Genomic DNA, 26,378 nt, shown 5'->3' on the forward strand with positions numbered 1-26,378 from the left:
ATAGAATCCTTCCATTAATTTTATGATATTGCTCTTCAAGAACACACGGCTGTAGTTTCTGTGCTTTTTATCTTCGTTTCGTTCTTATGCCTTTTTAACGTAAGCATCTCACATGTTGTATGCTGCTCTGGGAGTACTAGAAAGGTTGCCTAGAAATTATCTAAATAAGAACAGTAAGGAAGAAAATAACGACCAGAACCAAACTCCACTGGGATATGTGCCCCTTCTCCACTTAAAATCAGGGTAAGGGCTGAGAACTCCTGAGGATAGGAAAGTGTTCCTTCTTTCAGAGCTGTAATTCCTACTTCCATATTGCTTCAGAATAAAGATATGCAGGTTTTGTGCTGTTCAACAAGATCATAATTCATGTACTTTAATTAATTAACCAACCAACTGGGTAGAATTGGACAAAAAAATCTACCCAAATTAATAGGCTTCTTCACATGCTATACTGAATGCAGGAACAAACTGTCTCTACATATGTGCAAGTGTTTGTATGAAAAAATGTGCAAGTTGATTGGTACAGCTCAACTATTTGTGTACACAGGTACATAGATTGTACACTCATTTAATAAGTAAAACTAGCAGGGCAAAGAAGCCCACCCTTTCCCACCATGTATTAGAAAATAGTTGCAGGACTGATTTGGAAAGTCCTTCACTTCCAGGATTTTAAAAAATACATCAGGTAGATGAAGCATCTTGTGGAAAATGAATGATTAGGGATGACAATGTATTGGTTCCATGGATATGGAAACAGAAGCCCTCCAACCACAGTCCATTGACCAAATATTAAGTAGCCTTTCTCTAGGGAATCACACAACCAATACTGCAATCTGCATTTCCCATCAAAAGAATTAAAGTGTACTTACATGGGAAATATGCATTAAAAGTTCATATTTAATGGATGTATTGCATTTTAAAAGTTTACTTTTTAAAACTTCACATGAATTTAAACAGTACACAATCTTAAACTACTTAGGCCACATCTAATTTACTTGCCATACTTTAAATAGGGGGGTCTTATACATGGGGGCATCTTATACACGGAAAAAATACGGTAGTAACAAAACAATGAACCACATGCTCAAAAAAGAAAATACCATAATAGTTCCTTTTTCCTTTTCCTTTTTTGTAATTTAAAAAACCTGCTTAGTTCCCAGGCAATAAATTTAGGCAATGTCTCTTGGGAAGCCATAAGAAAAGCTTGTAAATAGACCCATTTATCTATTTAGCAGTGTGCACATATTTTAAACATACAGGTATGCTCCAGAAATAAATTTGGGAAAGAAAACAAATATTTCGATTCATGCCATGCCCCTTGAGAGAGCTTAGTTTTCTGTAAAATTGTTCTTGGCTGATCAAATATGCCTGAAGATTACATATTGTGGTCTAAAGTTCAAGGTTGGGGGTCAAAAGTTACTTTAGTGGCCTTGGGCAGCAAGTCAACAAGTGGACCAAATTTTCCATTCCCACAGTTAAGGTGCATACAGCAAAGCATCAATTTATCCATAATGGCATGTCGCTCTGAAAATCTTATGATGTAAAGCTGGGACTGATGGAAGTTGTTGTTCAACAACACCTGGAGGACGACACTGGAAAAGGCTGATGTAAAGTGGAATTTGCTGCCAAGGAGTGTGGTGGAGTCTCCTTCTTTGGAGGTCTTTAAGCAGAGGCTTGACAGCCATCTGTCAGGAATGCTTTGATGGTGTTTCCTGCTTGGCAGGGGGTTGGACTGGATGGCCCTTGTGGTCTCTTCCAACTCTATGATTCTATGATTCTAAAGGAACTGGTTTGGAGCTGTTTGGTGCTTTAATATATAGCCAAGTCTTATTTGGTATACAAACGGAAATTCAACACTTGATCACGCTGGATCAAGTCCTATCTTCACCTCATTCCTTCAGTATTACAGCATTCTTTCCCCGCACATTTTGGCCAAGATTGGCAGGCACCTGTAGAGATTGGCTACAGGTCTTTGAGACAGTCCACTGATCTCAGTAAGGCTATTCGTAACTTCTTGCGCCTCAGCAAGTCAGCAAGAAGATGGAACAGATTAATCACAGGATGCAAATGATCGCACTGTTCCTGAGCTCTTTCAAAACAAGGCTGTTGCTAAACTTGGCAGCAGGCCATTTGCATCGCCATAGGCACAGCCAGTTCAACAGTGTGAAAAGCATAACATTAACAACGGCCTGGGCTATTAGTATCCCCGCTAGGCTGAGTCAATGAGCTGTCACTTCACTAAAGGGGAGTTTGAGATAAGGGGCCAAAACCAACACACCTCTATGAACTGCGGCATTTTTTTCCAATGCTTTTAAAACTAGCCTTGTAGTAATGAGAATCAATGCTGCTTTTATCCACGAGTGCCATGTATTTACTATTTACTGGTTCCTCACCTTATTATGTATCTAATAAATCAGTGATGGGCAACCTTTTGAGCTTGGTGTGTCAAAATTCGCCAAAAAACCGAGCATAACTCGGGTGGTGTGTCACTTTGAGGAAAAAAACCATAATTTCACGATATTTATAGTTTAAATAACAAAAATGTATAACTGTAATATATAACTGTATTTAATAAACCAAAAATTAATTATTTAACCAAACCAAACCAAAAAACCCTTATTTATCACAAAGTGCCCAGAGTTGTTGAGATTTTTGGGGGGAGCTGCTGACCAAAGTTTTGGAGGTTTTTGGGGGGGGGGTGCAAAAGTTGCTGTGCTTTTTGGGGGGAAAGAGAACAGAAATGAATGATGAATAATACCTTCACTGGAACTAACACGCAACACCGACATAGTCTGCCAAAGCGCCCAAAAAACCAGCACAGAACGGGTTAAAAATGAACGCTGTTACACCCAATCATCGTCTGCCCAAGTGCCAGAAAAAACAGCACAGAAAGGGTTAAAAAACCAATCTCTGACTACTAGCAACAACAACGACAAAAAAGGATCTGGGTTTTAACAGCGAAGACAAGCTGTAGTGTGAGGAGGAGCGAGCGGGAGAACAAATGGGGAGGGGGGACAACAACAGCAGCACGAATGGGTCGATGGGGCACGTGCCAGCAGTGAGGGCTCTGCGTGTCACGCCTGACACGCATGTCATAGGTTCACCATCACTGTAATAAATGGTCCACACATCTTGTATGTAGAATCCTGTGAGCATTTTGCCCACTGGGAAGGCAGCTAGGCCAGTGCAAACCTACCGTTTATATGCTCTATTAGGCTCTTAGGATGGGTTTTCAGGAAACAGCACCCATGCCAAAGCAAGTCACTCTCCACCTTGTTGGAGCCATCCAGATCTAACAAGACTGGATCTCCCATGATTTTTCAGCAACATGAGAAACAGAATGGGCTGCGAGAGTGTCCGTATCATTAGGTACTTTTCTCCTATTTGGACCCTTACCCTCTGTTTCACTAGTACATTGTGCTTTTGAATCTGGACAGCTCCCATTTCTAGGTGCCTGGAGAGAGAAAGTGCCAATACCTGTATATCTTCCTCTTTCTCAGGAAGAGGTCCATGATGCATCAAAAACTGTCTGAAGGCGGTGTCTCCATATTCATAAAATCTCTGAGTTAGCTGGTATGTGCAGTCATGAAGATTTTGAAGCTCAGCCAGTTCTTCTCCTTCCACCTTTGCAGAGAGAGCAGCAGATGGAAGAACAAAAGAAGTGGAGGTGATGGAGAAGGGGAAGGGTCAGAAGGGGGGAAGGGGGAGAAAAGCTCTGTACCAACACAAGGCCTTGATTGAACGGGATGCCAACTAAAGCTTTAGGCAACTAATGGACAGTGGGCAAATTTTAACTGGTGAAGCTGAGGGTTAATGCCATGCTCTCTTCTCTCCTTATTGAGGTCATTTTGGTTTTCAAATATGTCTCCTATTAACCACACTGAAAGGTGGCCTTTCCTTCTAACAATAAATTGGCTCTCCCACATCCATCAGGGCACGTTTGTGTGTCTGAAATTTTAATTTGATTAATCAGTTGAAAGGCAGATTAACACATCAGCTCAAGTTCCTTAATTGGTTGACAGCTCTACTAGTTTTGCATTTCTCCTGCACAGAACTTTCAATCAACAAAGTGCACCTGTCATTGCAATGATTTAGTAACTCAATAAGATGAACTGGCGCATAAGTTATACAGCCAATGGAGGAGACGCCATTCCATTGCCTCTGTCCTATTCCGTGTTACGATTGCTGTACCCATAAGCTACATGGGGCACCCCACTCACCTTCTCATCATCCAGATACTCAATATCAGCAGTGTGGTAACCATCTCTATGCCCGCGTCTCAAAACCTGGAACCTCCGTTTGCCCATGGTATCCACTAAAGAGCGTCCGTCGGGTAGAAATGCTATCTTCTGTATCTCCAGCATGCAGCCATAATCAGCAAAACTGAAGAGAAGGAAAACAATATTAATAGGGTTTCATAGAATAAAAGAATCATAGAATTGTAGAGTCGGAAGGGACCTTAGGGTCATCTAGTCCAACCCCTTGCAATACGGGAATCTCAACTAAATTTCAATAGAGGAAGAAAGGGATTAGAGAGATCAGAGCCACTGGCTCTCTCTGCCACTTACCTCTTCCCATGCTCATACATGCACATGCCAAACATCTTTGTGCCAGTTTCCTGACACCTTCGCATCATGAGGCGGTAGCGAGGCTCAAACACATGAAGGGGACACACAATGCCTGGAAAGGACATTGTGCACACAAAGATTGGGATATTCTTAGTCAAGCTGCAGAAGGAAGGAGAAAGAAGCATAATTACATGCTCTCAGTGTGGCTAAAATAAATTCTACTTGTGCACATGTGAATAATTCGCCAAACTGGAGCACTCCAGATGTTTCAGACAACAATTCCCATCCGCCCTGGCTCGCACTGCCAGTGGTCAGGGATGCTGGGAGTTGTAGTCCAAAACATCTGGAGAGTGCCAAATTGGTGTATGCACCACATGTAAAATTATAAAACTTAGAGATGCGGCACAAGCTCTCTCACACAAAATGAATCTAGGCAGCTGTGAAGGGCAGTCACTGCCAAAGGACAATAACTGAATGGGGAAGACTGGTCCTCTCCCTTACTCTTCACTTCCACATCCTTTTCACAGCTTCGACATTTGCTGGGGTCTAGTTGCATTGGCAGGGCCCACTGGAACTGCTACCTATCTTATCTCATTCCTGAGACACAAAGCATTGCTGCCAGAGCCCAACACCACTTGAGGCCCCAAACCATGGGGCGCAGCTTGAGGCTACAGCCATGGAGCCACTGCTCTCCTCCCTCCTCCTCCCACTAAATGGGACTACACAGCAGCATTGGCACTTTGCGGATGGAAGCAATTGTTTAAGACCAACCAGAGAAGTGGATGAATGCAGGCAGCTGCAGGGCCACCATGGGGAACCCCTCATGGGAAGACCGCTCAGAGCCAGGGGAATGGTGGTGGGACAACGATCAGTGGTCAGAGGAAGAGCAGCCTGGGAAGAGGAAGGGCCATATGCTGGGGAGGTAACAGAGTTTACTGAGCAGGAAGAGTTGGGGGCAGAGGACAGTTCAGACTCTGAGACAGAAGAGGGGGTTGGAGAGGTGTGGGGCCAGGACACTGAAGAAGCCCAGGAGATTCTAGCTCCACACAGCTCCCCTTGATCTCCTAGGACCTGTGGGGAAATGAAGCAGGCTGAGCAGAAATCAGTCGTGTGCAGGTGCAGTTTGAGACTGCTTAGGAAAAGACCCTGGGGAAGAGCAGCATTAGTGGACACAGGGAAAGCGGGATCCTTCAGTCCTCCTCACACTTGCCTCAATTGGGAAAGACCTGCAGAGAAGGGTTGCTGGGAGTACTAGGCCGGAGTGCTTCCGTTTCACTTTGAATAAAGAGTTAACTTTACTGACTTCTGAAGGTCTGTTGTTTTATTGCTCACCTACGCCTGACCCGAGCCCTGACACTACAAAACAGAAAGCAAAAGTCTCTGTTTACTTTGAAAGTTCTGCCATTTCAGCCTGGTGGACGCGTTTCCTGTCTGCAAGTTGTAAAGGGAAGACAGCCATCATGAGCTCCTCCAGCAGAAGAGTGGTGTTGTATTTCCCAGTTCTCAGGTACTGGAAGAAACCATAACATCGTAAGAAGAGTCCGGCTGGAACACGGCAAAGGCCCATTTAGTCCAGCATCCAGCTCTCACAGGGGCTAACCAGATGCCTATGGCAAGCCCACAAAGAGGACCTGCTCCCCACATCTGATTCCCAAAGGCATCTCTTTCATTTTATGAGGAAGAAAAACCATTATAGCATGTATTAAGGATTCGCCATTTCAAGTAGCCTCTCCCAACCTTGGGTCCCTAGATGTCCATGGACAGCAACCACCATCATCCCTGACCATTGGCCATACTGGCTGGGGATGATGGGTGAAACAAGGTTGGGGGAGGCCTCTTTTTTTGAGAGGTATAGGTCCTTGTGTGTTTTTTTAGACAACAGAATGATTTCCCCTTTTTTTAGCAAAAGGTCGTTATCTAGTTTTGACAGCCAAGACCACAAATCAGATACATCCCAACACCAGAAACCGAATTCCAGGTTAGCATGTTTTCAAACAAAGATCTACAGGGCTTCCAAACACAATTTGAAGGAGAAAGGCATGTGCCTTTTTCATGTTTGATATTGCTACTATTTGAGATCAGTTCCCACTTATTTATCAGTGTCTATGTTGTGCTACCCAGAATTTTTTTTAAAAAAAAACCACAACAACTTAGAGTCAACACACATCACAGCCTGCTTTCTTCTTGCTTTCATGATGAACAAACCAGTATCTACTATCAGGAGGGCCTCGCCCAAGCAAGGGGGGCAGAGCTGCAGCAATAGCCTCCTGGCACTGCCACTTACTGGGAGGGGCAACGTGGTGGAAAGGTCAGGGCTGCATGGCTACAGCAGCAGAGCAAATCTGACATGGATATCAACTCACCCCTCCTAGTAAACAGCAGCGGCGCTGCTGCCAAGAGGCTAGTGCTGTGGTTCCAAGTCCACAGGGTGAGCTGCTCCTGTCTATTATTGAATTGTAAGTCTAGAAAGCGCAAAACTCAGGGAGAGGAAGGAGAGAATATGGAAACTGAGGTGCGGGAGCATTTACTCTGCGGTGCAGGGAGAAAATCAGGGAAAGGCTGTAGCTCAGGGCCAAAGCATCTGCAACCCCTATAATCTCTAGGTTGTCAGGCAGTAGTCTCTCCTACCTGGAGAACCACTGCCAGTCACTGTAGACAATACTGATGCTGGAGAGCTCAGTTGGTTAGTGCTAATAATGCCAAGGTTGAAGGCTTAAACCCTGTATGGGACAGCTGCATAGTTCTGCATTGCTGGGGTTGGACATGATAATCGGGGTTCCTTCCAACTCTACTATTCTACAATTCTATGATCAAGGTAGGCAAATGGTCTCACCAGTATAAGGCAGCCTACTTCTGAAGTAATATGACAATGTCTTCCTTGATTCCACCAGCTACACTGGTGGCTGGGAGCGGCCGCCTAGACCACATAACACCGGTCCTGAAAGACCTACATTGGCTCCCAGTACGTTTCCGAGCACAAATTCAATGTGTTGGTGCTGACCTTTAAAGCCCTAAACGGCCTCGGTCCAGTATACCTGAAGGAGCGTCTCCACCCCCATTGTTCTGCCCGGACACTGAGGTCCAGCGCCGAGTGCCTTCTGGCGGTTCCCTCGCTACGAGAAGCCAAGTTACAGGGAACCAGGCAGAGGGCCTTCTCGGTAGTGGCACCCATCCTGTGGAATGCCCTCCCACCAGAGGTCAAAGAGAATTACAATTACCAGACCTTTAGAAGGCATCTTAAGGCAGCCCTGTTTAGGGAAGCTTTTAATCTTTGATGGATTTCTATATTTTAATATTTTGTTGGAAGCCGCCCAGAGTGGCTGGGGGAACCCGGCCAGATGGGCGGGGTATAAATAATAAATAAATTATTATTATTATTATTATTATTATTATTATTATTATTATTATTATTATTTATTAGTATTATTAGTATTATTAGTATTATTATTTGGTTCCTTTAAGCAGGAAATTACAGCGATTGTTTACTCATCATGTCAACCACTTCTTTTCTTCATGTGAATCCTGTTGCCTGCAAAATCACATGGGGGAGGGACCCCTACCTATGCAGGATATGGAATTATCCACATATTCAACTTAAGCTAATGTTTCCAAGGTGGGGGGGGGAGCAGACTGTATTTGCCTCGTGTCTGTAGATTAGCTTTCCTATTCCATTACTTTGCTTTGGAGAAAAAATGCTACCTGTTCACAGGGGGCCAGTTTGCTTGTGTCTACAAACACATCTGGGATGTGTTATGTGATTTCCCATTTCAATAATGTCATCTTCTAGCAATAGAACTGTGGCTCAGAGTACCCTCTTAATTGGAGGCTGAAAGCATTATTTAATCATTTCCACATCTAATGCAAATGTAATGTTTCCATTTAATCAACAACCCCCCCCTCCCAATTATCTATGCAAGTCATACCTGGCAATATTTAACGAATCTGCATTGATTTAGCACTTGGGGAAGAGACAAGTACCTTTTGGTCTGATGATCCTAGCAAGAAAGCAGTTGCAGCGATTTCTACCATAGCACTGCACCTGTCATAATTTCACTTAAGTAACATGCTGCTTTTTCTAACAATTATGCAGGTCAACAATGGAATTAAATAAATGCCATCACCTACTCACAGTGATAGAATCCACAATGATCTTTTCCCATCAAGCAGAAAGAAAAGCTCTAGGCAATTCAGGTCAAATTAAACACAAACTCAGACGTTCCTTCTCCTCCATCAAGCACGCATCCTGCAAGATTCCTCTTACCTCTCTGAGGCTCTGTTTGCAAAGTGGACAGTTGGGTCTATGATCTAGGCAGCGCTCCAAGCATTCTTTGCAGAAGGTATGGCCACAAGGTGTGGTCACAGGCTCAAAGAACATTCTGCAGAAAAACCAGAGGAAGTAAAGGGAACGTGAAAAATTCAGGTGGCAAGAGAATTCCCAAGCAGCATCACAGACAAGGCTAAGTATTATTATTTTTTTAATGTACCAAAAAAAATATGTCCATTTGCAGAAAGTTTGGTAGTTGAAGCCACATTGCTAATTTTTGATGGCTGATGGTAAAGTATATAGGGACTTGTTTCTTAACAATGAAAAATCTCTAGTACAGATCATTACATTGTTATGGGGAGAGGAGTACTGTGTGAAGGAAGACTTCACTGTCTTCCAAGAGTCATGTTTGTGTGTGTGTGTGTGAGTGCGCGCGCACACACACAAATCTGCTGTTTGCTGAAAATCCCAAGCACTTATATAAAACTTGCTTGGGCAATTCATAAAACATGCCAGCACTTGAAAAGCATTCAATATCTTGGCTTACAAAAACAGTTTATCCTTGTTTGACTGGCAATATATTTAATATATAATAACCCATGGGGATGCAACATGCATGCTTTGCACAAACGATGCCTCTGATTTGATCGTTGTGCTGTAGGTTAAGTGACGTCACATGGCCCAGTTGAAAAAATGTCTCTGGAGTAGGGTGACCAATCATTTTGGTTTACAGAGGAGTCCTCTGATGTATCTAGTGCACAGGCACAATGCATAAACACCACCAGACTTTTCTTTGTATGAGCCAGGAAAATAACAAGACAGATTTTCAAGTCATGGTGGGGGAGCCTTGGGAGGCATATTAGAAGGTCAGGACTGAAGAAGCTTAGGCAATGAAAGAGGTAGAGCTAGACTGAGCAAGGCTGTATATAAAGTGGCAACTTGCACCAGTTCCAACATGGAACGAATTGTCCTTTTTTTAAAGCACCTGATCAAAGAGGAATAATCAGAACAGATGGCACTAGGATTGGCAATGATAACCTACTGAATTGCTCATATCATCACATTACCTCAAGGATCGCCTCTCCCCATATGAATCTACCCAGACCTTCAGATCATCCTCTGAGGCCCTTCTTCGTGTGCCTCCTCCACGACAGGTCCAGAGGGTGGCAACACAAGAAGAGGCCTTTTCCACAGTGGCTCCCTGCTTTTGGAATGCCCTCCCCAGGGAGGTTCGGCTGGCACCTTCATTATACACATTTAGGTGCCAGGCAAAAATGTTTCTCTTTAACCAGCCCATTGGCCAATTAACATCTCACACCCTTTTAAATGTGTCTGTGGGAGGGGGTGATGTTATTGATTTATGTTCTTGATTTTATCATGTACCGTATTGGCCTGAATATAAGCCGCACCCGAATATAAGCTGCAACTTAAAAATTGGGGGGGGGGAATACCCAAATACAAGCCGCTCCCTTCCTCGCTGCTCCTGCCTGCATACTGGGGGGGGGGGAGCCGTACTGCATTGCCAGCGGCCTTTCCCCTTCCTCACTCTCTCCCTTCCCGGCCTTGGGGGAGAGGATGGGGAACTACGCACGGGGCGGGCGCCGCTTCACTGCACTCCTGGCCCTGTTTGCCCCACACTCCTGGCTGCATACCGTAAGGTTGCGAATATAAGCTGCACTTTAACTTTTCACGGTCGGAATTTGGGAATAAAGTGCAGCTTGTATTCAGGCCAATATGGTATTTGGTGTTTTCCTGTTGTATTTTTATGTTGTGAACTGCCCTGAGATCTGCAGATGAAGGGTGGTATGCTAATTTATTAAGTAAGTAAAAATAAAATAAATGTCACACACTGTGACGCAGACTGTTCCAGTCAGTGGTGCACCTAAACAGATCATGGACCTCCTCATTTATGTGGTAAGATGGCAATCCAAGAATGTTCCAAAGTGACATGGGGCAGCTAACTGAGAAAAGCTTGCTGTCTGTCTGTCCATGGCCTGGTATCAATCCAACCATGTTCTCATTGTCAATTTTTCAGAAGTTCATAGGGCGCAACATCACCCTCATTCATGAGAAGAAATTGCTTTGTTACGAAACAAGGAGAATCAGGCACTGTAGGCCATCACAAGGAGCCACTGATTTTTCCATCGACAGCATTTGGCATTTTCCATTGGTCCTTCTTCCATTTTGAAGGGAGCATCACCAAGCCTCACCTCGACTGCATTGGCAGGTGGTCATCTCATTTCCCTTAACTAAAGTTCAAGTGGATAAGCCTGGGTGACAAAGTTGCTAATTCAATAAGGATATTGCCTAATTACAGGCATAAATCCCCCAGGCCATGAGCCTTTTGGCAAAGCTTGGGAGAATTAAGCTTTTTAATCCTGAGAGAGAAAGAGATCAGCACTGAGGCATCATTCACATCGGTTTCTCCCTGTCATTTCCTTGATGAGGAAAGGAAAGTCTGGAAAAGGTTCATAAAAAAAAACAGGGCAGACAAGGTATGTGTTTAACTGGACATCCAAGGGAACTCAAATCTCCCAATCTCACAAAGCTCCAGCACAGAGCCCAACCTCATGCTTCCATACAACTCAGCAGAAAGAGGCAGAGATGAAGGGGATCAGCTTTGCTCAGTTTCTCTGTATTTTTATTATTAAATTTCTATATCACCCTTCATCTAATGATCACAGGGCAGTTTACAGTCTAAAACACTTTCTATTGAGAGAGAGAAAGATACAGTGGTACCTCTGGTTACGAACTCAATTCGTTAGGTCCGTTCTTATGCTGAGGTACCACTTTAGCTAATGGGGCCTCCCGCTGCCACCACCGCGCAATTTCTGTTCTCATCCTGAGGTAAAGTTCTTAACCCGAGGTTGTCAGTATTGTAATGTCTCATTCTCACATTGCATAATGTTGCGGGTTGCCTTTAATTACTTAATTGATGTATGAGTATGGGAACTATTTAAATGTCTCCTCCCTCTCTCTGTTCTCTCTGCTCCTCTGCGGAAGAAGATGGATGTGAGAGTCCTCTTGTTGTTTTGTTATTTGCTTTATAAATACAGTGGTACCTCGGTTTAAGTACACAATTGGTTCCAGAGGTCTGTACTTAACCTGAAGCGTACTTAACCTGAAGCGAACTTTCCCATTGAAAGTAATGGAAAGTGGATTAATCCATTCCAGACAGTCCACGGAGTACTTAAACTGAAGCATACTTAACCTGAAGCAAACTTTCCCATTGAAAGTAATGGAAAGTGGATTAATCTGTTCCAGACGGGTCCGCGGAGTACTTAAACTGAAAGTACTCAAACCGAGGCGTACTTAAACCGAGGTATGACTGTTAAACCTTTGATGTTACTATTCCAACCACAGTTGCTTCTGCTGCATTCTGAGCTGTAAAAGACTGAGTTTACTATCTGCAAATGGGCGTTTAATGCTCACAGAGGTACTACTTCCGGGTTAGCGGAGTCTGTAACCCAAAGTGTTTGTAACCCGAGGTACCACTGTATAAATCTAGAAATAAATAAATAAATGAGGGTGGCTAATTTTATGGTATATTATTTTTGTGTGTGTTGTTTTATATGAAGTATGTATCCCAACTCAAAATCATGGGTGATATTCAACTAAGTTTTACTCATAGCAGACCCCCTGAAATTAATGAACATGCTAAAGTCAGGTCCATTTAATGGGTCTACTCTGAATAAAACCTAGTTGAGCATTGCCCCGTGTATACGGAGGCCACGGTAAGTATTTTAATAAATTGTTAAATAAATGACTATCAACACTTTCATCTGCAATGATGAAAAGCACTGAATTCTCAAATGCTATTATTAAGTCATTTTCACACCTCCCAATTATATATATTGCATTCCACTCTCCGCCTTTTAAGCTTTGGCTGGAATGGGAAGCAGATGACTGATCACAAAGTTCTCACATCAAAGTACACAGATGATCCTTTATCCAGCAACTCTAGAAACTAACCGTATGCAAAGAGAACATTCCAAGTCTGATGTACTCAAGAGATCCGCAAAGTCTGGTTTATGCTCCTGGGTGGGCTTGGTTCCCATTGCCGATGCCCCTTCTTCAAAATCTTTGTTAGTGAAAGAAAGAGCAAATGTGAAAGAGAGAAATGTTGAATGCCACACATTACCCCACCTCAAGTCCATAGGGAAGCTTCATCACCTTTCCTTTGCGCATGATGATCACAGGCATACTGGAACAACCCATGCCTTTGTACCTCCACAGACCAAGGGTGGTCTCATGCTACACCTGAGTGACAAGGGAAACTGAACCAATAAATGGTGTCTTCACACCATACATTTTTAGGTAGATACCTGAGGGTTAAAGTGCATCCCTGCTGAATGTGAACTTTGTGACAAAGCTAGTAACATCATGGGAGGGGTTTTTCCAGCTATCCTACCATTCGCCTTTGAAGGCTTATAAGAAGCTTCCGCAGGAGAGGGACCATGAGTAAAATCATGGAAGGGGTGTTTCTAGGACTAAGCTGAAACTGCGAAGCTCCCTTGTTATGTTGCTATTGGATGCTGCATGTTGTTATATTTATAGTATTGGAATGTGGTTTTTGGTATGTTATATTTGATATTGTTTTATTATTTTAAAAAAAATGTCCAGTAGCACCTAAGTTTGTTCTTGGTATAAGCGTTCGTGTGCATGCACACTTCTTCAGATACCATGAAAGCATGCACACGAAAGCTTATACCAAGAACAAACTTAGTTGGTCTCTAAGGCACTACTGGACAATTTTTTTATTTTTACAGTGGTGCCTCGACTTACGAATTTAATCCGTTCCGAAGGCACCTTCGTAGTCTGAAAAATTCATAAGTCGAAAAGCGCCATTGGAAACGCGATTTCCCATAGGAATGCATTGGAAAAGGACAAATTTGTAAGTCGAAGCAACCCCATCTAAAAATTCGTAAGTCGAAAAAACCCTATCTAAAACCACCGTGGTTTCCGTTCGGATGTCGAGAAATTCGTAAGTGTGCGGCCATTTGCCCAGCTCATAAGTTGAAAAATTCATTTATTTATTTTTAAAAAATTTTTTTATTGATTTTTACAAGACACAACATACAATATAACACTGTCCCTTCGTTTTCCCTCCACACACGGGTCCACTTCTGCCACCAAAGGGGTCCAATTTTGAGTTGAGTTCTGCTTCCCCCCTCCCTCCTCCCCCCATATCCCCCCCCTGCCACTGAGAGAACAGGGAGGAAGGAGTTATGGGGATCTGCATCCCCCAACTCTTTCATAGTCCTAATACCAAACCTAAAAGAAAAAAAGAGAAAGAAAGAAAAAAAACAAAAGAAAAAACAAAAGAAGAAATTGGGAAGAATTCAAACTTCCCAGTTCTTATTATTATAACATCTTAATTGCGACTCCCTCGGTGGTCTTCCTCATGGTTTTCCAACAAAATCTGATTACTTGTGGCGAATTTTCCAACTCAGTTTCAAATCTTAATCTTATAATATTAACTCAATCCTCCTCCTTTTTCATGCCGCCCCCCCCACAGGTCCCCTCCTGCCACAAGAGGAACCTGCAGGGCAACAGCACTTCCAAGGTTCCATTTCCTCCTCACCCATCTGGGCACCCCCTGCCACTAAGTGCCTCAGTATAAGGAGAGGAGGGTCGGCAGCTTTCTGCCTAAACACCTCACTTAACCTACAATAATTTACAATCACTTAAAAATTCTTTCCCAACCATTCTTATACTCCCTTAAGGAAACATAACTTTTTTTTCCTTTACTTTTTTACATTCCATCTCCTCTCCCCAGGTCTTTTTCCCCCAATTGGTTCAGCGTTTCCATTGTCGTGCCAAAATTTCGAAAACCGTCTTTCAGAAACCAAAACAATACCTCTTAACTAAAATTTTTACCCCACACCCATTCTTTCCCAAATCCATCTCCAGACCTTTGTCCCCCCCTTCCCCTGTCCTTCCCATCCCACAGAAACCCCACTCCACATTTTAACCCCTCCAGGATCTTCAATTCCATTAGACTTTAAGTCTCTTTGTCTCTCATCTTCTTGTTCTGCTTGTTTTTCTTCCTTTTGAAAATCATAATTTGCTTCATCCCAAACAAATTTGTCATTGTCCAAGTCCTCTTCCAATTGTTTCTTGTCACACACAGTCTCAGAGTCAATAGTCTCTAAATTAAAATTAACCTCTAAGTCCTGGACTTGGGCTTCAGTCTCAACTGGTGGTGAGTTGGGATGTTGCCGTTCCTTGTAGAGATTTTCCCATGACAGCAAGTAGTTTAGCACAGTCTCCTGGAAGGCTCGAGAAAGTTTTGTTTTCATACCTCTCGTAACCACAGATAAACAGGGAGCAGGGAACAATAGGTGCTGGAAAATTCCTTTCTCAGACGGTCGACTCCATTTTGGCTATTCTTTTTCTTAGTTCTTAACACAGTCCCAAATCCATTCTTAGTTCCAATTAAAATAGTTCTTTCACAATTTCAAACAATTTTTCCTGTTCACAGCAATGCAATCAATCCACCCGGTCTTTTGACAGTTTGACAGCTTTTTGACAGCTGTCAGAACGCTCTTCCCCTTAATGCCGCTGTACCTCAAGGGGTGCCGGACTCGGGGACTGAGATGGTTCCAAATAGTCTTTTTTCCCTCTCGGGTCCACAGTGTCAAATTCTTTTGTTATTCGGCTTAGGATTTTTTTTTCCAAACGCCTCCCAGTTTCCCATTAGGAAGAGACCGGCTTCCGTTTCTTTAAAGTCTCTCCTATTTTCCAATCGGCAAATTTAGGATCCAAATCAAAGTTCCACTTACTTCTTAGGAATCTTTAGTTTCAAATCGGAAGAATCCGCCGCTTGCCGGGTCAGGACTCGGAGCTTCGCTTCCCGGAGGTAAGATGTGGCCCAAAATGGCTCCCGCGGTTCAACCCCGCCGGCTCACGATCGCTCTATTGAGCTCTCGGGCGGTGGGGGATCCGCCAAACGGAGCGGCCGCTAGGCTCCTAAGTCATCGGAACTCTCGATCCGATGTTTTTACGGGGAGTCCGCTCGCTCTGCGGACTTCCCCCCCCTCCGAGAAGCCAGGGACCTCGGCACGCGAAGTCCCTGCGTCCTTCTCACCGCCGCGACGAACCGGAAGTCTCATAAGTTGAAAAATTCAGTTGTCGAGTCGTTTGTAAGTCGAGGTACCACTGCAGTATATTTCAACTGCATCAGACCAACATGGCTACCTACCTGAATCTAGAACCATTGTTTTATTATGTTATTTTGAAACTGGTTTTGGATTGTTTGTTTCAAATGCATTCCTATTTCTTTGTTACAACCTGCTTTGAGCATGACTTTTTTGTGTGGAAAAGCAGCATGCAAATAAAAGGAATGAATTCATGCCTCACTATAAGGTGTGAAATGGCCTTATGGGATTTTCAGAGGCAACCTGACAGCATTTTGCAAACTTGCCCCCCACAGTGTCTGACATCTCATAATTGCAACACTTAACCTGATGCCCCCTTCCCTGCAACAACACCAAATAGGATGCTGTGTCATCAGACCCAGTCAAGAGCAGGCACCATGGACTGTGGAGGCAGCCTCCTGGAAGCAGCATCACTGACACTCGCGGTGGTGGGGCAGGGCACAGTGGCAGAAAGGGCAGAGTGGCAAGGGCAGAGCCAGTCTGGCCTTCCCACCGATGCACACAATTACCCCCAACTCACTGCCATCCTGCCCTGCTCCACATAGCACCATCACTGCCGGGCCACCTCCATAGCATCACCACACCAGCCTGTTGGGATCCACAGAATGCTGTGTGAAATAGTAAGTCTGCAGGCCTGAGTGTACTAGTAAAGTGAAACTGGCTGATGAAATACTTTCTATAGGAGTGCTGGGTCAGAATGACTCAGCAGTAATGAGCTGTCAGTTGATTGGCTGTCAGTGGTTTAAAAGGGAAACCTATGCAGCAGTGTTTGTGGTGGTGTTGTAGAAGGGTGTGGTCAGTGAGAGGTTTAGAGTGTGTGTATGAACTGCCTGTAGATATTTGTATATAGCTCACAATAAATATACTGCACTAAAGAAACTGGAACTCTTAACATCTCTGCTAAAGCGCCGTGAAGGAATTCGCGACACAGCCACCCCTGAACCCAGTAGTTGCTGCAATCTGTGTTAAGTAGGACTTCTGGCAAACCTGTGGGAGTGTGTGAGCCCCAGGCAAGGCTAGGGTTATTCCTATCACAACAAACAATGGCTTATCATGAGATCCAAACACTGCCATATGTTGTGTAGACATGACCTCTGCTCCTCCATTAGGACCTTGCACCCTAATATAAGCTATAAAAATTGACTGGTGCAGTTTAGAGAATAGTGGTTAAGATACCATACTCCCATGAAGATTCAAGTAGCCGCCTCTTGTTTTGCCCAGATAATATTGACTTCTAAATATTGTTATTGGTTTTTTTTAATACCCTTACCCCTTTCCTTCTCTGCTGAAAAACCTGAAGTTGACTTCTTCCTCAACCATTCTGGTATGGAAAGTGCTGCTTGGCTGTGATCAGAAGCATCTTCTCCCAGCCAAACTTCCTTTCTTCCCTTCAAATCCTATTTCATAAAGAAAAGCATCCTCTTAAACACCTCCTTTCCATAGCAGACCAAGCAAAAAGACTACGGGCGAAGAAAGACATGAAAAGACAGTTGTATTCTGCAAAGCACATGCATGCAAACCCCACATTTCTTGACTAATGTTTTGCTTTATTGAAATCTAAAGTTGTTGTCTGAAACAACAGTTACCTACTTCTTTCCACTATTAATAAGACCCTCAATTCTCCAAAAAGGTTGAATCTCATTCAAGAGGCAGATTTAGAAAGCAGGAATAAAATTTCTAAGAGCAAATTATTAAAACACAGTATGTATGCTGGTTAGGTGGTCTCTATGATGTGCACACCCATCCACAGTTATCTTCAAATGCATACCTCCCTTTCGTGCTACTGCTAGCCTTGTACTTGGTACTGCCACTCCATGTTGCTTACCTGTAGGGGTTGTCCTTCAAAAGACACTAGGGCAGTTAGCTTTTCCCCTGAATTAGACCCTTTCAAGTTCTGACTGGCATCACTCTTCAGCTCCATAACAGTGCCTGGAAGAGGGGAGGCGTCATTCGTGAGAATCTGGCAAGAAGAAAACAGGTTACTGTATTTCTGAAAGGAAAAGAAACTTCAAGGTACAATTTGCTTTTAGATACCAGTAGAGGTATCTCTCTTACTAAGAGTTTCATAAGTCAAAAATTGCTAAGCTAGCTAAATGCCAATTGAAATGGCCTTTGGTGCCACAACTAAAACAAGACCTCAAGCCACTTTGTTCACCGTTTTTTCTTTTAGTCCTTCCCTTTCACTGGACAGACAAACTGTTTCCTGCAGCTCCCAAAATATCATTAACAACATGCCTTAAAAAATATGCATGCAATGAGACTAGATGTAAAGGCAGAAGCTTATTCTTATATCACAATGCATTAACTAATATATTTGACTGTAGTACTATAGTTAAAGAACCCACCTGAAATCAAATTATTTGAGGATTTCCACTCCAGGAACTAAAGTCCCCTGTCAGCATAATGGGTGTACTGTTCTGAAATGAACAGTCACACTACCTCACCTGAGTGTTTTACTCCTAACCCATAATAATGGCAGGAGCTAAGCTGTTTTAAACAGTATGACAGATGCTCACAGCACCTGTTGCCTAGATTACTGTACACTCTTAACACCTAGCAATACTAATGTCTGGCTCATTTGAGCATGCCATTATTGAAATATTTTCGTTCAAAGCATTATTAATGTCATGCTCAAGCCATCAAAGGGAGGGAAGTATGCAGTGTAAACATGGAAGCTCCAGTTTAGCTTTCGTTTTGCGGCCAATCAAAATGAATACCCCATCTTTTGTTTTTGGGCAGTCTGAGTAGGCACAACCATGAGGATGAAATGCTGCATGATCAAACAGATGAAAAATCTCATATTATTTTGCTGGGAGGCTGGAATCTAAAGTGTCAGACATGGCAAAACTAACATTTTTTATTCCCAAAATTTAAGCTGAAGCTAATTCAAATGGCCATTGTGCATTATAATGCTGTTGTTTAGGTAAACTATAATATACATGTGTGCGTGTGTGCACGCGCATTACACACATACATTATATGTTTTACAAACCACATTGAGAAAGTTTTACCTTGAAGGAACCTAAAAGAATTTAAAATAAACAAATACCTTTTCTGTTTCGTATTGAGCAGCATGAAAATTGGGATTCAGCGTGAGGCAATGTTGGAACTGCAGCAGGGCCTCAGATTGCTTCCCCATTTCCAGGAGGACCTTTCCCTTCCTAAAGAAGACCTGAAAAAAAGCAGACAACATGGAGTTTTAACTTGAAGCCTTCAGACTTCCTGAACTTCCATATTCTTCTCTTAGTGTGCTGCTTTTGGCATAATTCAGAAGACACTAGTCTAATCCCAAGCATCTCCAATTCAGGCCTGGAGACCTTCTGTCAGGCAGTGTAGACAACACTGCATGTGATCGAACAATGGTCTAAAATGCTATGTTCCTAACCGTGACTGGGAATTATTTATGATTCACATGCTGACCAAGATACATCAATACAAAATCATACTTGTGATGCTGTCAAAGCCTATTGAATACTGCAAGGGAAACCTGGAATTTATTTATTTCTTCATTTATTATATTTTTATGCTGCCCTTCCTCCCAAAGTAGTAATAGTTGAACAAGTTGTCAATCACAAAACCACTTTTAGACCTTCGGAGTATAACATCTGCTCCTTTAGCCCTTTGGTAAAGGTAAAGGTTAAGGGACCCCTGACCATTAGGTCCAGTCATGACCGACTCTGGGGTTGTGGCGCTCATCTCGCTTTATTGGCCAAGGGAGCCGGCATACAGCTTCCAGGTCATGTGGCCAGCATGACAAAGCCGTTTCTGGCGAACCAGAGCAGCGCACGGAAACGCCGTTTACCTTCCCGCTGTAGTGGTACCTATTTACAGTGGAACCTCTACTTACGAATTTAATCCGTTCCAAATGCACATTCATAAGTAGAAACATTCGTAAGTTGAAACGATGTTTCCCATAGGAATGCATTGGAAATGGATTAATTCGTTCCGGTGCCTTAAAAAAAGGCTGGCGGCTGCGGCGGCGAAGGCCCGAAAGAAATTTGTAAGTGCTCGCCAATTATTTTAGTTCATAAGTCAAATATTTTGTAAGTCGAGTCATTCATAACTCAAGGTACCCCAGTATCTACTTGCACTTTTTATGTGCTTTCGAACTGCTAGGTTGGCAGGAGCTGGGACCAAGCAACGGGAGCTCACCCCGCCGCGGGGATTCGAACCGCCGACCTTCTGATCGGCAAGCCCTAGGCTCAGTGGTTTAACCCACAGCGCCACCTGCGTCCCGGACTTACAGTATTTGGCTGTAATTTGGTAGGATTTATCCACTACAAAGTGGCTATTATGCTTGCAAACTTCATCCACTTCTGTCAAAATGGAACAAAATTTATAGCTTTATTATTATTATTTCCCAGTAGTGAATGGGGAAAACAACGTAGGCTCAAGGCCCCAAGTTGAATCAGGTGGTCTTCAGATTGGTGCAGCCTGAATCAAGCAGAAAATTTTAGTCTGAACCTATTCTTGTGGCTGCTGTACACCCCCACCTCCTCAAAGCAAAAGCCAAATAAGCTTATGGAATCAATGCATTTCCTTTTTCTGTTTGGACTTAGATCTTTGCTTAGTCCAAACATATACATATTCTGCATATTATAAATTTATTTTAAGTGTTTGTGAGTCACTGTTCCAAGAAATGTCTCCAAATCAACGGACAGTCAAATGAAAAGCTGGAATAAATGTGGTAGACAAATAAAACAGAGATTAACAGCAAACAAAATAAACAGAATAGTAGTCAGGAAACCCAATAGAACAGCGATTAAATAGTTTTAATAGTGATTTTAAAAAGTGCAGTTTGTAAATGTAACGCTGGATCTCTCAGGCTCATGCCTAAATCAGCATTTCTCAACCGCTGTTCCGCGGCACACTAGTGTGGCGCGAGACGCTGGCTGGTGTGCCGCGTCGTGCGGCAACGAGAAGGGCGATTTTGCAGCTGCAAACTCCACCTCCCTGGGCGTCCTATTTCTTCGCCCCTTTTAGTTTCCACAGACCAATCAGCTTTCATTATTTCCATTTTCCCCATGCCTCACGTGACAGGATCATCCCAGAATCCTTTAGCCAAGATGGCAGCCCCCAGCAGCTAATAGTGCCGCACGTGTGTCTCTTTTTTGGAAAATCGAGCGGACTTCAAGTAGCTACTTTTAAAATATTCAATCTCCATCATTCAAAAGGTAGTTTGTTGCTAATTCACGGAGGCATGAAGACCAAATCGTCCTCTCACAGGTCCGAGAACACGCACAGGGTAAGATACGGGACGGCGAGGTCGGGTGGGGTGGATCAGAAACCCGGATCTTTTAAGAACTTGGCAGCGCTGACCCGCCGGAAAGCAATATTTGGCAAGTGTTTCTTACAGTCATAATTATAATATAGGGCGGCACAGAGTTAATTTTTTAAACTTTTTAAATGGTGGTGTGCCTCGTGATTTTTTTCACAGAACAAGTGTGCCGTGGCCCAAAAAAGGTTGAGAAATACTGGCCTAAATGATGGTAGTATTTGTGCCACATAAATCTATCTAGGAAAGATAGTTCAAAGACAGGATGCCACCACTGAAAAGGCTGTGTGGTCAAGCCATGGTAGGGTTTCTGAAGTCAGCAGGGCAGACTCATATGGGAGAAGGCAATTCTACTTCCAGACCATTTTAATTCTTATCAACTTTTACAAGCCTTGTCACCCATTCCGAGACCATGGAAAATCTCACCTACCCCCAACCAACAGATGAATTATTTTACTCTAATGCCATTTCATGCTAACCGTTGCTTCTCTCTCTGAAAGTAGTCCTGGTGCTTCTGATCTGTGTATTGTTTCAATTAAAGAAACCGAACACCTTTACCTGGCCAGCTTCATCAGTTCAGCTCACCACCGCAACTTGTGCTCACTGCAGGAATTCCAGCTTCTTCATAGCTTCTGCCCTATTAATTTGCTGGCAGACAAGCTATGAGACTGACTGAATGAATGAATGAAGATTGTGTATGACAGGAAGCCAGACAAGTTCTCGGGGTGGGGTGCTGTTTTTCTTTTAACCCAATAGAGTTGTCTAGGCACACCGAGCTTAACGAGGATTGACAGATGAACCAATTAGCATAATGCAGTGTTTACATTCTATCCTTGAAACCTAATGCTTCATTGACAGATTTGGTTAGTGTGTTTCCGAAGAAGATCTACCCAACAAAGCCGCCAGGAATGTCTACGTTTAGGATTACCAATGAACAGCTGTACCATGGCTACAGTCGATGTGCTGGAAGTTCAGAAGTTAGATTCACAGTGCAGCGAGTGAACACATTTGTTTCTGCTCTCCGATGCTAGACCTGTGCTACCTGTTTTCTCCTGGCAATTTGAAGACAATAAGAATTTCCTGGATGATCTATCTAACCCTTCTTGATACTGTGGGTTTAGCACAAAAGTGGGGAAGCAGGATCTGGCTAACGGGCCAGATTCTAAACTTCTTCATCCCCTGTGGGCGACTTTGACAAACGAACAGCTCCACCCATCTGTCAGATCGCATGAAGTCACATGATATCAGGTGATTCAAAGGAAGAATTAGCATTGCACACTGCGTACTCCAAATTATTCGTTGTAGCTTCAGTTCAAGTTGGGCTGCAAAGGAAAAATCTGTCGCAAATACAGAGTACAGAGGTACCTTACAGCAATTACACAGATGCCATGTCACAATCATGGATCCAAAGGTTTGCTTGCAAAAGACACAAGAGAAGTTCTCCCTTTATCATGGGATACATGTCTGCTACCTACTCTGGCACAAGCCTACTTCTGCAGGGGAAGGGACAGTTATTGGTTTGCATTTAGTGTCGTACCTCGGTTTTCGAAAAGCTTAGTTCTTGAATGTTTTGGCTCCCAAATGCCATAAACCCAAAAGTGACCGTTCCAGTTTACGAACTATTTTTGGAAACCGAAAATCCGACGGGGCTTCCACAGCTTCTGATTGGCTGCAGGAGCTTCCTGCAGCCAATCAGAAGCCACGCTTTGGTTTCTGAACATTTTGGAAGTCGAACGGATTTCCAGAACAGATTCCATTCAACTTCCAAGGTATGACTGTATGTGTTCTTGTTTTTCATGTATTTTATGTTGTGAAGCACCCTGAGAGCTATGGATGGGATGTATACAAATAAATAAATAAATCTTTATAGAATGATAGTAAAATACCATTCTCAAAAATCAGTGCTCCAGTTGATGAGGTTTTCAGCCATCTAACTTATGACCGTGTACACTTCCGGGGAAAGAGAAATTACCAAAGATGTTGTCAAAGCAAACTTACATATACAAACATCAAACAGTACAATGGATCTTTTAAGGAGGCCATTTCATGGAGCTTAGATGCTCAAGATGGGTTTCGTGTGTGGGTTGTTATTGTTGTTTTGTTATAGACTGAAATGCCACTCCTCTTCTCTGGCACCCAATAATTCAAGCACCATAAAATATTCTGGCAACACTTTCTTAAGTTTACTGTCTGTCTACCAAATTTTGCCCTGGGAGGCAATCTTGGTGGCTGTCCCTCAAGTACAGAATGCCTTCCTTCCAAAATCTCGCCAGAGTCTGTGAATATTCCAGACGTTGTGAGGAATCCATCTTTTTTTTTCTTATTCTTCTTTTCTTTCTTTCTTTTTTTTTTTGCTTTCGGGAGCCAGGGAGGAAGAGAGAGAGGAGGATCATTTGAAGCATTCTAATAAGCTTAGTAGTTTCAACATCATTAAGCCTGGCAACTTGGCAAAGGGTTACCCATTAATTAACTGCTCCCTTTCCACCTGATCGCAGGGCTATACTATCTCAGCGCACACTCAGCCTATTACAGAACACGGTTCCATCGCATTCATGGCTTGCCTGTGGGCAAGACAAGAGAGAAGCTTGTCCAGGACAACATCAAACTGCACATTCAACTCACCTCACTCTCTTCTGGCTCTTGCCTGCTCAGCACCTCCAAATCCTCCAGGGCATCTGGGTATTGCTGCAAAGCCACATACACCTCCGATCGGCATAGTCTCAGCATAAGATCATCGGGAGCTACAGGCAGAAGCAGGACACTTCAGAACTGTTGCTAGCGAAGCAGTAGTCAAGGTAAATCTCTGTGCCAGAAGTGGGGGACCTGGGATCTTCCAGAGGCTATTTAGACTCCCAACTCCCATCAGCCCTTGCCAACATGCTCAATGGCTAGGGATTATGTGAGCTATAGTCCAGAAATATCTGGGGAGCCACAGGTTATTCACCTGCTCCACGAATTCTTACACTCCCAAGCAGGGTGGATTTGATTTAAATCAAATTGACTTAAATCACAATTTAAATCACTAGTCAGTAAGACTTGATTTAAATCATTTTTTTACAGAAAGACTCATTCTTGCTGGCATAATCTTAGTATTTACAACCAGATGAAGGTTTCATTTTTGGAATAATGAATTTTCAAAGAAGTTCTTACAGTTATATCAAAAATTACTGATTTTGTTATACCATTAGAAATACATAGACACATAATTATGAAATTATTGTAGGTTTAATAAGTTAACTGTTTGTATTTGGACAACTTTTCTGCTGTACTTTATTGGAAGAAGGAAAACAATCATTTCCTTAATACCAATTGAAACAATTTATTTAACTAAAAGAATAACATTATAGCATATGTATCCATGTTTGTTAACTGATGTGGTTAAACCATTTTTTAAAAAGAAAACTTAGACCAGGCATAGGCAAACTCCAGCCCTCCAGATGTTTTGAGACTACAATTCCTATCATCCCTGACCACTGGTCCTGTTAGCTAGGGATGGTGGGAATTGTAGTTCCAAAACATCTGGAGGACCGGAGTTTGCCTATGCCTGACTTACACTGAATTTTCACATGAAAAACTTAAAACAAATCCTTATTTCCTGATAAATAGCCTTTGGATTATAATGTAACAAATAGAAAACTATCTTTAAAAAGATGTTTCCTCCAAAAGCATTTTATTTTTAAAAAATCCAATTTAAATTTTTATAAAAAAATCTGATTTTTTTATTTTTAAAAAATAATCATTGATTTCTATCCACCCTGCTCCCAAGTTAATGTAAGGAGACAAAGTTTTTTTAACTGTGTGTGTTGCTTTTGTTTGTTACTATGGTATGTATTTTTTGTGTATTTATTTTGTAAACCACCCTGTAGTTCTTGGATGAAGGGTGGTACAGAAATTTCATTAATAAATATTAGTAGTAATAATAATAATAACTAGCTAGACTGTGTTAACTTCCAGTGCATTGTGGTTCATCTGGGCAAGGTTTGGGGATTAGAAACCACTGCACAAGCGGACATCAAAAGGCTTGAGATGATGGGCTTGTTGGGTGACTTCATCCCATCATCTCCAAAACCCGTTCACCACATATACAATCCAGCTATCTATAAAATCTATAAGTGATGTTTCCTTCCAACACACACACACGTTTTCCAGATCTGAAGTTGCAGGAGGAGGGGAAGCTGGAAATGAAGAACTGGAGATGAAGGTTCTGTGTGGCGCAGCCCCAAATAATTCCCATCACAGATTAAGGCTGTTGCATAAAATACTTACGTGGGGAAAGCCTCACTGAACTCAACGGGACTTACTTATGAGTACATATGTATAGGACTCAGTGGGACCCAGGTGGCGCTGTGGTTAAACCACTGAGCCTAGGGCTTGCTGATCAGAAGGTCAGCGGTTCGAATCCCTGTGACGGGGTGAGCTCCCGTTGCTCGGCCCCTGCTCCTGCCAACCTAGCAGTTCGAAAGCACGTCAAAATGCAAGTAGATAAATAGGAACCGCTACAGCGGGAAGGTAAACGGTGTTTCCATGTGCTGCTCTGGTTTGCCAGAAGCGGCTTTGTCATGCTGGCCACATGACCTGGAAGCTATACGCCGGCTCCCTCGGCCAATAATGAGAGATGAGCGCGCAACCCCAGAGTCGGTCACGACTGGACCTAATGGTCAGGGGTCCCTTTACCTTTACCTTTATGTATAGGACTACAAATGCAAGACAGGAATATACACCCCCAATTTCTCAGAATCATCTAGTCCATCCTCCTGCAAAGCAGGATTCTTTCTGTGGTTATACTCACAGATGCAGCACTCTGTATTGTTTGAGGTCTCTCTTTAATATGGTTGCTACTCATATTATTTTATTTCTTGCTCTCAAGGTTTTACTGTTTTGCTTTCAAAGCAAATGGCATGGTGGGGCAGAGGGGCTTCCCTGACCTCCTGGCAGATGAGTCAGTGGTGCTTACAGGAGGAGGTGAGGCACAGGCACTATAAGGTCATTGTGGGGCAAATGCGCCAGCAGAGCCTATACAGCACTCCAGTCTCCTGCTGCTGTGTTTGCACTGTCTTCTCCTAAACCCTGGTAAGTAGCACTGACTCACCTGCCAGGAGGTCAGATAAGCA

General features: G+C 43.0%; 1 protein-coding gene across 2 annotated transcripts in view; it reads right to left on the reverse strand.

Moving 5' to 3' along the window:
* The window catches only part of LOC118080450 (LON peptidase N-terminal domain and RING finger protein 1), a 41,437-nt gene that overhangs the window by 5,138 nt on the left and 9,921 nt on the right, over window positions 1–26,378 (reverse strand). Inside the window, exons 2-11 of one of the 2 annotated variants that reach the window (XM_035105718.3) lie at window positions 23,890–24,008; window positions 19,042–19,164; window positions 17,818–17,952; window positions 17,263–17,389; window positions 12,805–12,913; window positions 8,830–8,944; window positions 5,957–6,078; window positions 4,569–4,727; window positions 4,221–4,383; window positions 3,478–3,624 (exon numbers count right to left, since the gene is read on the reverse strand). In XM_035105718.3, coding sequence (XP_034961609.3) covers window positions 3,478–3,624; window positions 4,221–4,383; window positions 4,569–4,727; window positions 5,957–6,078; window positions 8,830–8,944; window positions 12,805–12,913; window positions 17,263–17,389; window positions 17,818–17,952; window positions 19,042–19,164; window positions 23,890–24,008 — 1,319 coding nt within the window. The remainder of the gene's footprint in view (window positions 1–3,477; window positions 3,625–4,220; window positions 4,384–4,568; window positions 4,728–5,956; window positions 6,079–8,829; window positions 8,945–12,804; window positions 12,914–17,262; window positions 17,390–17,817; window positions 17,953–19,041; window positions 19,165–23,889; window positions 24,009–26,378) is intronic. The other variant, XM_035105719.3, reaches the window with a different exon arrangement.

Source organism: Zootoca vivipara, chromosome 2 (genome assembly GCF_965207765.1).
Source record: "Zootoca vivipara chromosome 2, rZooViv2.hap1.1, whole genome shotgun sequence".
NCBI classification, from domain to species: Eukaryota; Metazoa; Chordata; class Lepidosauria; order Squamata; family Lacertidae; genus Zootoca; species Zootoca vivipara.